The sequence below is a fragment of the Bolinopsis microptera genome, chromosome 5 (genome assembly GCF_026151205.1).
Source record: "Bolinopsis microptera isolate Bmic1 chromosome 5, MBARI_Bmic_1.0, whole genome shotgun sequence".
Lineage (NCBI taxonomy): Eukaryota > Metazoa > Ctenophora > Tentaculata > Lobata > Bolinopsidae > Bolinopsis > Bolinopsis microptera.
In genome coordinates this window covers 15,401,975-15,414,642 of record NC_087076.1, presented here as the reverse complement: position 1 = coordinate 15,414,642, position 12,668 = coordinate 15,401,975, and the positions used below count along the sequence as shown (strand labels likewise).

Here is a 12,668-nt window from a genome sequence, read left to right as displayed (position 1 = left end):
CCTAACCGCGTACTTCGTATGTGAAATTTATTGTAATTCTTCTTTAGGTGAATTCGGGAAGACGAATTCTAAGTAATAACGACAAGTTTATTTCCGTGAAATCACAAAACATTCATTTAATATAATCATAATATTCACATTAGCACGTATCGCACAATTACACGGGTTAACCTGGCACATTATATTTAATTATATTACTATTAGGAAGATAAAGGAAAGATATCACAGTTTTCACATTCCAGTGGTAAGAGAGACGGACGATTCAACAGTAGAGAAAAACAGATGCCCGAATTAAATTAACACTTTTCAAGTCAACGGCCACTTTAATTTAATCGGCCGACAGTATTCTAATTTCAAAATTTAACATTTACTAGATTAATGGCGCTATCTAAAAACTTTACAAAATTAAATCATATCCATATTCTAATTCAGGGGGCGCACACTACTAAAAACCCACCATACAGACACACTGGCCCAAACACTCTACTTTGACATTCTATAATATATTCATATTAACAAGAGAATAAAAATTAGCAGGAAAATATACTGGATACTCTTACAGAAGAAATAGTGCAGTGATAGCTATCGTTAAAATTATAATATTTCAATGCCAGGGATACTGTTTTAACGTGCAAAATGCCTTTGAAGTGATCGATTCTGCATTTCTGAAAATGTCCAAACTGATGAAATTATCAGGATGTTGTGAAATAAGAACACCGCGTGATGTTCTACTAACAATATCAAATTTCTAACATACCCACAAAAAGGAGAAGTAATTTTATATACTAGCATAGCATTTTCATTCCTTAATCTTTTAACTCAACTCTAAACATTACGGAAGTAAAACTTTACGGTCAAAAAGTTTAATTTAATTTCAACTTTAAAGTAAAACCTCAAAGTGATGTATTATATCGCATAATTACAACATGATTTTAAGAGTCTACGAGACGTGTTCGTAAATCCTAAGCAAGTACCAGCTTGTAGGAACTAAATGAAGGAGCCAGCTCAGAAAGATACCGGAAAAGAACCCACTGTCTCCTGAATCTCAGGAGCAGGAGCTCCTCCCGAGCTGTACGCGATCTTAACTCTCATTTTCAGGGTAGCTTGAGTGGGGTTATTGATCAGCATCTCCTGGTGAACGGTACCGTTTGGAGAGATGGTTGAGGAGCTGGCAGCACTCAGAGCGATCTGGATACTCCGCGGAACTGCTGCCTGGAACACGTAGTTGGAGATTGGCGTGGTTGTGTTGTTCCTGCTCTCCGCCACTATCTTCAACTTGTCCCCGTCACGCGAGAAGTTAAAGGTTACCAGGAGACCCTGTTTGTTCACAGCAGTGAGGGGAGGGATGGTCGGGGTTGGTTCGGGTCCTGAGTCCAGACCGAGCAGATCCATGAGGAGGTCGTTGTTGGCAGCGGTGGAGGAGGGGGCGGGTGGTTGAGGCGCCGGAGCGTCTCCAACCAGACCTCCTATCAGGTTCAGTAAGGAGTCTTGCTCGGTTTCCTGCTTCTCTTGTACTATTGGTTCTGCTGCTGGAGCACTCTGAGGGGAATCATGTCACTTACAGTTATTGTAGAAAATCTTGCACAAACTTTGTAACGCAAATTCAATTTACGTCGCAAAATTTGTGCAAGATTTTCTGCGAAGCTGCAAATCTTATTTGAGTGACTGAAAGTAAGTAAAAAGTCTATCAAAGGACTGGTAAAATATTTGCCATTAGGGGTCGTTTATATTACTATTAGCGAAAAGAGAAACGCCATTTTTATGGACGTGAGGAGAGTGAGGACTCCTCAAACTACATTAAATTAATTCCTTCTGTAACGTCCTGAATAAATATAGTTACGAAAAGGCTGATTATTACGTAGTCGTAATCAGCCGAGGGGGAGGGGGGTTTCCAAATGATTACGCTAGTGTAATTTGACACAATAGCTATGTTTTTGGAAAAATTGTCTAAAAAGTGATTACGTAATATGTGAACGACCCCTTAGGTATATTTTATTTGTATTAGTAGACTAACATCAAGGAGAGCTTCAGTTTTCTCGGGTTGTTGTTTATCCGCAGCAACTGTGACGGGCATCCTCTCCAACAAGGCCGTTCTCATACCATCATACTGCTTGAATATGGTACGGTACTCCACGCTCCTCTGCTGCAGTTCCACATTTGTACTTATCGTAAAGTAACCGATTATCTGAAATTGCAACCAGTTGAGCTGAGAGTTTTTTATTTGAAGTAGACCGCCGAATGTTCTCCACAGTTCTCCAGTATGCAAAAATATTGTTTAAGATTTTAACGACCTTGGTGTAACATATGTATTTTACGAACTTCTACGAATTCATAAAAATGTATGTCGATGAGAAATTTTCGAAATGACGGTAAATTACTTGTAATTTTCCGCAATTTTATAAGTAAATTTAATAGAACGGCGAGAGCAAACAATCAACATATTTATTTTGTTATGTAAATAAATCTTGTTTATTGTATGTGATGACTGATCATCGTCAATTAATTGCGAAGATAAAAAGACGGTCGTTCTAATGCGAAGGAGAAATTTGGCCAATCTTATAAACGATTTTGATAGAAATCTAAGCGGAACGAACCAATTAACTCAAAATTGATTTCCGGACGACTAATCGGGGATTAAACCAATGATTTTAATCCGATCTCATTAATAGTCTGATTTCCGGTAGTTGAGATTTGATGCGAGTAAGAAGCAGGCAGAAATAGAGATACAAAAAAGTATGGTATGTAGAACAGATTCCAGCGATACAACTAGATTAAATTGGCTACAAGAGAAATCAATAGAAATTTATATTTAACGATAAAAACAGTAACTTTAGTGATTATGTAGATCAGGTACTAATAGTGATTATGAAGTGCCTCACCTTCTGAATACGATCCGCTTCTGTCTTGAACCGCGTGCTAAGCTTCATCAGAGCATTTAGAGTGTAGTATTTAGAAACCTTAGAGCACACTGATCCAGTAACTATGTGCTCTAAAGTGTCCACAACTTCCAACTCGGACACCTCCACCGGCTCTCCAATATCGCATGGTCCTGTAGTAGTACGTCATTGTTAGGGTGTCAGACCATGTCACAAACTATGTTTACATGTTCTGGATGATTTCCCAGGTAAGGGCTACATTGACATGTTGACGTGCTATGACTCATCAACTTAGTGGGTCTGTCAGCCACAATATATTTGTGGCAGACAAGTTATAAAATATTTGGACGTTGCGGTAATAAGTAACTGAATTAATGTGATCAATGAGGATAATAAGTATAATCAATCTTTGGATGTACTTAGCGGTTAAACTGATTTCAAGATTTTTCGTAATAAGTGTTTAAAACATGGGTTTTGGATACTTTTTCAATATAATGAAGAACTTAAAACAAAATTTTGATTCGCTTCATCTGACTATACTCAAACACAACGATTTATTTTCTACAGAATATATGGTCCCAGTCTTCGCTTTTACAAGCATACTTACCTGATGTCGAGGTTAAAACCGATCTTCAAGGGTTTTCCTCCGGGCGGAGTCTTTCCATTGCACAACGGTTAGATGAAATCTGCAGTTAGGACAAATCGTCCTACTCTGGGCATATAATTTGTGGTAGCGGGTGCTGCGGAAACGCGGCACCCTTCTAACTAAACAAAATTGGAAGACAGTAGGAACAATGGATCTACAATGGAGATTGGAGAAGCTATGATAAGGCTGAGCTTGTCTTTTATGATTTTACGCAAGTTGTTAGCTTGTTTAATGCTTTTGTAAGACGTTTAGCAATTTTGTCTGGTTACAAAACTTTGCTTCCCCATACTAAAGAGCCCAACTAGACGGCACGTAATCTTTTTAACGAGACGGAGCCTTTCTGAGACTGCACGTTCTGAGTACGTCATAAAAACAACCTAAATATTATCCAACATCATTTATAGATTAGTTACTAGTGTGTACACACCGAAATGATGTATAATGTATATCCAACTGATGTATAGACTCATTATAAAATTCGTTTAATGACTAGGCTCAGGTTTCCAATATACTCGATTCGAGCTGTAGCCTAACACTGTGTACAGTAAAACCCCAAATAACCGCAATAATCTTCCGATAAATGATCAAGAGCTCAGCCATATTATGTCGCATCTTCTCCATTACAGGTCCCAGAGTATTGCTCCTCCTATCTTTTGGTATTGTTCAGTTAGAAGGGTGCGCGTTTCCGCAGCACCCGCTACCACAAATTATATGCCCAGAGTAGGACGATTTGTCCTAACTGCAGATTTCATCTAACCGTTGTGCAATGGAAAGACTCCGCCCGGAGGAAAACCCTTGAAGATCGGTTTTAACCTCGACATCAGGTAAGTATGCTTGTAAGTGCGAAGACTGGGACCATATATTCTGTAGAAAATAAATCGTTGTGTTTGAGTATAGTCAGATGAAGCGAATCAAAATTTTGTTTAAATTTCTTCATTATATTGAAAAAGTATCCAAAACCCATGTTTTAAACAAACATTACGAAAAATCTTGAAATCAGTTTAACCGCTAAGTACATGTTATGTTATAACTGGTCTGCCACAAATATACTGTGGCTGACAGACCCACTATGTGGATGAGTCTCAGCATGTCAACATGTCAATGTAGCCCTTACCCGAGAAGCAAGTCAATTGATTGACATTATTAAGTTACAAATTGCTTAATATGCCATTTATTTTAATATCCAGTTCTTCAAAGGTCACTTACCGGCCACCAAAAGCTCGCCGTATTCCCCTATCGCCCAGGTTGCCACTTGTACCAGAGGTTGTTGAGAAATGTCCTCCCGGAGGGCCAGGAACAGCTTCTGAACTGTGCAGGAAATAAATTAAACTTCACGCAGTTTTATGGTCCACAGTTTAAATGATGTTGGTATTAAAAGGATCATGTTACAGCAGAATTTCTTCATTCTGGAAGTAATTATAACACCATCTCACGTCATAGCCTGACCACATAGTTCATTTACAGGACTGGAATGGTTTTGAAAGAAAATGACGGTCTCAGTGTATGAAAATATCGAGGTATAGTTACAATCCCGTTACAATAGGTCACGCCTATGTGGGCACTTAATGAGCAGTGAATGTTTCTTAAATCAAATTAAGTGGGTCGACTCGCTTGTAACCAGTAAGAGTTTATTCTTACCTATAAAAGCATACATCTCAGGGGATTCAGAGATAGATTGAGTAACACTGTTGACAACATCGTCCCTCACGTAGTGTCCACCGTATATCAGAACTTTCAGCACTGTGTCCATGTACCTGTGTGAATTATCATGAGTTTCAACTTTTTAAGGTTCATAAAAGCATTACTTGTGCTACAATCTGTCACCACAGTTTGTAGCACAAGTAATGATTTAGGCATAAACCGTTAAACTTCAGGATATATCACCTTCTGTTTCACGAATATTCATTTACTGTACTAGCTGGATGAGAGCCATCATAACCGATAGATTCACCCTCTTTCTCATTGATATAAATTAACTACCAATGATAATAACACGACTAGTTCGCTCAACTTACCACCGTTTAGTTGGAGCGAATTTATCAGACAGAAGGATAATAGTAGAGGTAAGCTGCGCTTTCAGCTCGGCTGGTGCTGAAGTGCTCAGGAAGCTAACCAACTCTCCTATCACGGATCTGACGTTGGTTTCGTTAACTAGGGCGAAGAGGAGCTCCATTGCTCTCTTCTTGATCGAGATATCAACGTCTGCCAGACATTCTATAATTGTGTTTCGGTGTCGCTGTACTGCGGCCTTGTCGATGTGAACCGTTCTCAGCAGAGTGTTCAACGCTACGTATCTGAGATTGAATCTGTAGTTGTTAGGTAGTCATGTCGATTCTTGGATAAAGTCACGTTACTGTTAGGAGTGAGAAAGGGATTTATTGAGTCAGCCGGTGCCACGTGGGCAATGCGTTCTGAATGTGTTCTACTTTAGATAAGAAGATGACTATTACGTTGCATTTCAATAGAGCGTATGAGAATGGATACATATAGTAAAGCCAATAATTACAGCCGATAGTCAGCAAGGGAACAGATAATCAACGTATCAATTTTGGTAAACTTGTGATCTTTGTAATCGTATAATTTAGTCACACACGATGCGATGCGCGCTCGGCTCGTTACGGTCGCGCGCAAAAATACTACATTGTCAGCCCTGTAAATACAATGGGACTGCCTTAATTTTCCCACCGCGTGTTCCATATAATACTTAAATCGCTGTTCAATATGTTGGATTAGTGGCAATTTGATGTGCACATTGCTCCAAATGGTACGATGAAAATAGCTATGAATCAATTAATACGCAAATAAGGTACATCTCTGAAGTTGTAACAGTTCTAGCACACCAAGAAAGACACTTACCTTATGTTTTTATCAGAATTAAGCAGAAATCGTCCAAGAATATTGATAGCAAGAACCCTGAGCCCACTTTCTGCATCTATATCCATGATAGTTAACACTGTCTGGTACAGAATGGCATTTCCGACATTCTTGCTGGTTTCGGTGTTGGTTGCTACTTGTGCTAGAATATCGTTCATCTGCTCACTTGCATCGGCGTCACTTTTACCAAGGACCGCGAGCAACCTCAATAATTGTACCTGGGGTAAAGCAGGAGTAATTAGTTGTGTACTAATTAGACACACAAATCACAATCTGATAACGATCAAACTGTTAAGTAGAGATGGCAGGACACAAATATATAATCTTATACGGTGGTAAAACACAGAACTCTCAAGAAACAATAAGATTAAAACAATCCAACTGCAACATTACAAGTCTATCATTACACAATAAATTACGTTTATAAAACCTGTAAGAAAGGTAAACACAGTAACAAATACTTATAAACATGAACCTCTAAGAAAGGTATACACAGTAACAAATACTTATAAACATCAACCTGTAAGAAAGGTATACACAGTAACAAATACTTATAAACCCCAACCTGTAAGAAAGGTATACACAGTAACAAATACTTATAAACATCAACCTGTAAGAAAGGTATGTACACAGTAACAAATACTTATAAAGCCCAACCTGTAAGAAAGGGTCCGAACATCCAGCCACGTCGTGTTCTGGTGAATATCCGGCCATTATCAGATTCTTGAGCACTCGTAACAAGTTAAAGATACACTTCTTGAAGTGGATAATACAGTCAGGGTTTATGTCGCACATTTCTCTGATCAGTATAACACTTGTCAGAAGTACTCCGTGGTTTCGTTCGTTTATCAGAGCTTTTGTTAGCGGGATGAAAACCTGAATATTTGCTTTATTACTATCAATCTAAACTATATCTTGATTCTTGATTTAAGATATTTTTATGAACATTTTTGATGATCTTATTTATCATTATGTTTTGATTAGATTTTAACTTTGAGTAGTTTCAAATCGTACGCTTCTAAACTAATACCGATTACACAGATAACTTAGTTCTAGAAGCCTAACACGTTTTATATACGTTCTACTTTGTTAAAAAGTCTGATATAAGAAACCAAGTACACGAATTACTGCTGTAATTACTAGGCAACAATCAACTATTGCTTGATCTCAAAAACGGTAAAATTGTTTACTTATCAATCTTTACTTCTGCACTATTTTTAGTAGTTTAAAATCGAATCATAAATGGAGTAACTTGCAACAATCTATTGCTAGCTGTTGAAAAACGTTCACAATTTTATAGTTTAATTTAGATAAACATTACCTCGATAAGATCTGGAACTTTCTTTATAATCCGGACAGCGCACAAAGCTGCTTTCTTCCTCAAAAATGCGTTCGACGATTTTAATAACTTTTCAACCTACGAAATAGTTTATTCCATTACATAAACTAAACATTCTTACATTCTGGGAATAACCTATGTCATTTTATCACTTTTATCACAAACAGTTAGGGATTGAAACAATATACCAGTTATGGAATGCGAGAATCCAACTATTTACCTCAGGTGCAAGATCTCTGCCCATCTCAGCGCTACACACGTTACCAAGCGCTGCGAGCGCAAGCCCCGACACAAACTGCGTGCTGTGTCCCAAATCGTTCTTCAGACAGTTGGTAACCAGTAAGTGTACATCCTGGCGTTCATCAAGCAACAACATTACTCCCAGATAGCCCTGTTGTTGGACACGTGATCAGATAATACATTTCATTAATAAGATAATACATTTCATTAATAAGATAATACATTTCATTAATAACATAATTTCATCGTTAACATTTCATTAATTTAACATAAAACACAATTTTATGTTGCTGCAGTGAGCTTGAGTCACTCCGTTATTAAATATTTCTAACTCACACAGCCGGACTCTGTGATATTCCTGATTAGCCCTGGCAGCTGGCACAAAGTTGATAAGGGCTAACACTCATGCTACCAGTTCCGTTAAAATGACGCCGAAATGTGACAGCGACCAAGAATTCTATCTGTATTTCAAAACGATATTTTTTAAAGCATCACATAATTACTCACAATTCGTTTATCAACAAATCTCGGAGAAGAAATGAGTTTAAGACACTCCAGTTGTCCGAAGTGAGCAGGGAATCCCAACATGTGGATGTAAAGAAGTTTAGCAACATTCCTGCACCTGTTATCATTATCCTCCTCTCTGAAGCTATCTCTTATCGCTGCACACTCTGTGATACAGAATAAGTCAAGAAAACAACAATTTCAAGAAAACAAAGTAAATCAGTGTAGTTATTATTTATAGTTTAGGAGCAGTGAATGTTTAAGGTGATAGAGAGTATAATGCGTGGTATATTTCATGCTGTGCACATTGTTATCTCAGTAAATGATAATGTATTGTATCCACATTTAGTGCCTCTGATGAGAAAAATTTGATAAAACCTAAAAGCTATAATTTCACAAACCTTTGGTTATAATGCCTCTCTCTTCTGCAGCAGTCCTAGCAGACCTGATCTGCCTGATCAGATCTCTGAGTTTCACAGTTGAAGGTAGAAGCGATACAACCATGCTGACCTACCCTTAAATGAGTTACATTTAACAATTCTGTTAGCAGTTATTCAATGTATGACCTACATAATAATGTGGGGGTATGTCTGGTTACAATAATTTCAAGTTGTCAAATTATGAAAGAGTAAATTGATATAAATAATCTAAATCTTTTCAAACAATACATAATTATACAGAATTGATAATACAGAAAAATAATGGGAATAATAGATAATCTAGAAGGGTCATTATTATCCACTCCGAACCTCCACGTGGTGTGGCCTGGTTGGCACTAACGGGTGGTGTACTCACTTACTGAGTATGAAGGTCGAGTTTAGCCAGCTCAAAGTTCGCAGGACTCATCAAACTAACACTAACAGCTACCAAGCACCAGGAAACTTTCCCCCAGGTAACAGGATACAAGAAAGCTGCCAGTACAACGCAAGAATTACAGGAATAACGCAGAATTAAAGTACACGCCAGCTCCCTGATAATGATAACAAAGGAACGCTCTCGGGCAACTCAGTACCACAAACCTTCCGATCCTCTGGAAGGCGCGAAGGACGCGAAAGGTTTAAAGATCTGACTGCCACCACTTTTCCGCTAAATAAGCTAGCGCGCACGTTTAGTCCAGACCTCACGGCGCCAGTTTCCCTGGATCAGGCTACCCTTCCAACTAGCAGGACCCTGCACAAGCTTGACAAGCTTAACTACGCAACAGGAACTCATCGTACAGCAGAAGATCGGTTTTCATTCTTTTCCCTTTAGTTCTCCACCTTTGTGTCACTGTTTTGGCCGTCTAACCCTCTCTCTACCCTCCTTGATTGATTGAAATTCAGCACAAACAGGATAACAACAGGCAAACTCAGGATTGAGATATTTTACTAACGTCTCCTCAATTTAGCAATCATGCATTCACGATCTCGATCCAGATCCAGACATAGATCCAGATCTAGATCCAAAACCAGAAGAACCCGCTCCTCCTCACACAAGTCATCTCGTCGCAGCAGATCACCCCGCACGACTCGAGAATCGGACTGGATTGAGGCAGGCAAAAGCGGGAAACACCAGGCAGCCAAGGATTCAGGGAAGTCAAAGGGAAGGTTATCAGCTGCAGGTTCCAGCAAGGATAGGAAGGCAATTAGGGCCAATAGGGTTACCGCTGGTCACGTTAATGTGATCAGAGGCTCAGGCGGGAACTTGGTAAGGGTTCCCTATCATCAAACAGCAAGGTTAACCCAAGGAAAGGGGCCGAAAGGTAAGGAGCCAGCCTCCAAACCGAGTAACCCCTCAAACAACAACATTCAGGAACAAAAACACCAGGTAAAAGCACTGTACTCCAGAATTGCAGGAGCGGACCAGGATAAGTACGAGATCAGAGTGGTGAGGACAGATAAGGCGGCTATGACGCGTGAGGACCAATGGAAGATACAGTTCGGTGTCTCAGAACACATGGTACAGGCATCTAAATCAGGTCAGACAGGGGAGCACTTAGCTCACGGAGGAACCAAGTTAAACCACAGGGAGTTGATTATTTTCTGTAGACAAGCAGCAGGTAGCTTCTACAAAGAGGCAATAACTAGGATTGCAGGGTATGAAGCTTACCTTCCAGGAGAACGCCCGCCAGGTACGGAGATTTACACCACTCTCCCAGGAATGGCAACACCATTGTTGTCTAAACTTGACGAGCATTTCGTAGCAGGGACCTTCGGGTCATTAACAACAAAACAGGTACGTATTTCTAGGAAAGCATGGAGGATGGAAGGAGACAAGGAGACAAGTTGGCATGTCTACCTAGAAATAGACGAGGAGGCTGTCCAGTGGCTCAAGACCAAAAACTGGCTGTCACCAATAGGTTTGTACGTCCCAATGTGGGGACACCCAAAGGTAACAGGAATCACAGGATTTATAGCCCCGGACGCTAACATCAAGGTTCTAAAAGCTACATTAAGACAGGAGGATGAAGCTAGTACAGCAACAGAAGAACAGGACCAGACAATAACCCAGGCTAGCCCAATTCGGGAAACACCTTCTTTCCCACAGGTTAACCCTCAGGATATCCCGGACCTAAACAACATCCAGTTGCCGGTGGACGAGGAGAGCCCCAGGATCAGACACATAACAGGAGGTAACGAAAAGAAGAAGCAGGATAACAAAGACGAGGACGACGTTCTCCTGGACATGGAACTCGAGCCATACAAGGAAGTCCTCACGGACAAAATGGAAGAGGAACTTCTTGAAACCCAGGCAGAAAACACCAGTACTCCCAACAGGTTACGCAAGTTATCAGCAGGTAGCAAGAGGTCGGACAGAGACAGCAGCAGCTCGCCGGACTCACAGGAAGGGAAGATCAGGAGGAAACTCTCAGTGAGCGAGGGTCTGAGCGACGTGGATTAGGTATAGTACAGGTATATCTTAGGTATTTTTAGGATTTCTTTCCCTTTCTGTTATCAATGAGTTCCACTAAACCTCGTAAACTAGATCTCTCAACATCAGTGATTCAAATTAATCTAGGCAAACGTTTTACAGCAGCTTCCACGCTGCACAAGGAACTAAAAACTAATCAAATTTGCTTGATCCAGGAACCGGTCGTGAGGAAAGGAGTGGTAGGTAACGTGCCGAAGAGTCACAAGCAGTTTGTGCCCTTCACCCAGGATAAACCCAGAGTAGCAGCCCTGCTACCGAAGGACTTAGGAAAAAAGACTATGGTGCTGGCAGGACTCAGCTCTGGTGACAGTATCACTCTAAGGAGTAACATAAACAAGGATTTATCGATTATATTGACTTCAATATACATGGATATAACAAAGGACATCCCTAGCGACTTAATCACAAGGATATCCAGTTATGCGGAAAGAGAGAAACTCCCGCTGATAGCATCAGTGGACTCCAACGCCCATCACACTGCATGGGGACATACCAGTACGAACACCAGGGGAAGATCACTACTACAGGCTATCAGCTCCAACAACCTAGCGATCTGTAATACAGGTAATACACCCACATTTGTAGGAAAATTAGGACATTCTGTTATTGACCTCACACTTTGTAACCAACTAGGCCTTAACCTTATCAGAAATTGGAAAGTGGATAAAGGTAAATCCCTGTCTGATCACGAGGCCATTACTTTTACTCTAGGACTAGGGGACCGGGTTAGCTTTGCATCACGTTCATCTTCTAAGTGCGACTGGAAGCTATATAAGGAGCTGATAGCATCTGAGTTGGAGAGACATCCGTACTGGTTCTCACCAGTCACTGCAGCGTCGGATCTCAATGCTCGACAGCTTTTCATCTCTGACATCTTGCGGAGAAGCTTCAATGCTGCCTGCCCTATTACTCATGGTAACATTCGATCTACAGTACCATGGTGGACAGCGGAACTTACTACAGCAAAGCAGACAGCTCGAGCCCTGAGACGTAAAGCTAACCGGACCAGGAATAACCAAAACTGGGAACTCTCCAGGGATGCCAGCAGGACATACAAAAAACTTTTAACCAAGGCAAAACGTACAAACTGGAAACAATTTTGCGATAATCTTAAAGGTACTTCAACCCTAGCTAGGGTACATAAAATCCTCAGCTTTAACAAACCATCTCAGGGAAACCTTAACAGCCTCAGGAAACCGGACGGAACATTAACTGACACGCCTCAGGAAACACTAACACTCTTGAGCGACATACTCATCCCGAGCGATGGTACAGGGAC

At 40.3% G+C, this 12,668-nt stretch overlaps 1 protein-coding gene and 2 non-coding genes across 4 annotated transcripts; 1 reads left to right on the top strand and 2 right to left on the bottom strand.

Annotated features, from left to right (window-relative positions):
• Window positions 1–86: 86 nt before the first annotated feature.
• LOC134816097 (AP-1 complex subunit gamma-1-like) lies at window positions 87–9,012 on the bottom strand. Of its 2 annotated transcripts, none has more exons than XM_063824844.1 (12): window positions 8,881–9,012; window positions 8,483–8,646; window positions 7,956–8,126; window positions 7,718–7,813; window positions 7,054–7,272; window positions 6,379–6,614; window positions 5,538–5,816; window positions 5,161–5,276; window positions 4,729–4,830; window positions 2,880–3,049; window positions 2,015–2,185; window positions 87–1,539 (listed from the first exon to the last, which is right to left on the bottom strand). In XM_063824844.1, exons 1-12 carry the CDS (start codon window positions 8,981–8,983, stop codon window positions 1,006–1,008), a joined length of 2,361 nt encoding a protein of 786 aa, XP_063680914.1. In that variant the 5' UTR covers window positions 8,984–9,012; the 3' UTR covers window positions 87–1,005. The 2 variants fall into 2 exon arrangements, with proteins under 2 accessions (XP_063680914.1, XP_063680913.1); XM_063824843.1 differs by having other exon boundaries at window positions 94–1,539; window positions 5,538–5,828; window positions 8,881–9,000.
• LOC134816190 (U1 spliceosomal RNA) lies at window positions 3,476–3,636 on the top strand. Its single transcript, XR_010160376.1, has one exon. It is a non-coding gene; the product is annotated as a U1 spliceosomal RNA (small nuclear RNA).
• Window positions 4,195–4,354, bottom strand: LOC134816191 (U1 spliceosomal RNA). Its single transcript, XR_010160377.1, has one exon. It is a non-coding gene; the product is annotated as a U1 spliceosomal RNA (small nuclear RNA).
• Window positions 9,013–12,668: the final 3,656 nt, after the last annotated feature.

Coding starts and splice junctions, on each gene's coding strand:
- LOC134816097 (XM_063824843.1), bottom strand. CDS start 8,983: ATGGTTGTATCGCTTCTACCTTCAACTGTGAAACTCAGAGATCTGATC. Junction 5,277..5,537: donor TTCGCTCCAACTAAACGGTG/GTAAGTTGAGCG, acceptor TAATTCACACAG/GTACATGGACACAGTGCTGA. Junction 4,831..5,160: donor TGAGATGTATGCTTTTATAG/GTAAGAATAAAC, acceptor TTTCCTGCACAG/TTCAGAAGCTGTTCCTGGCC.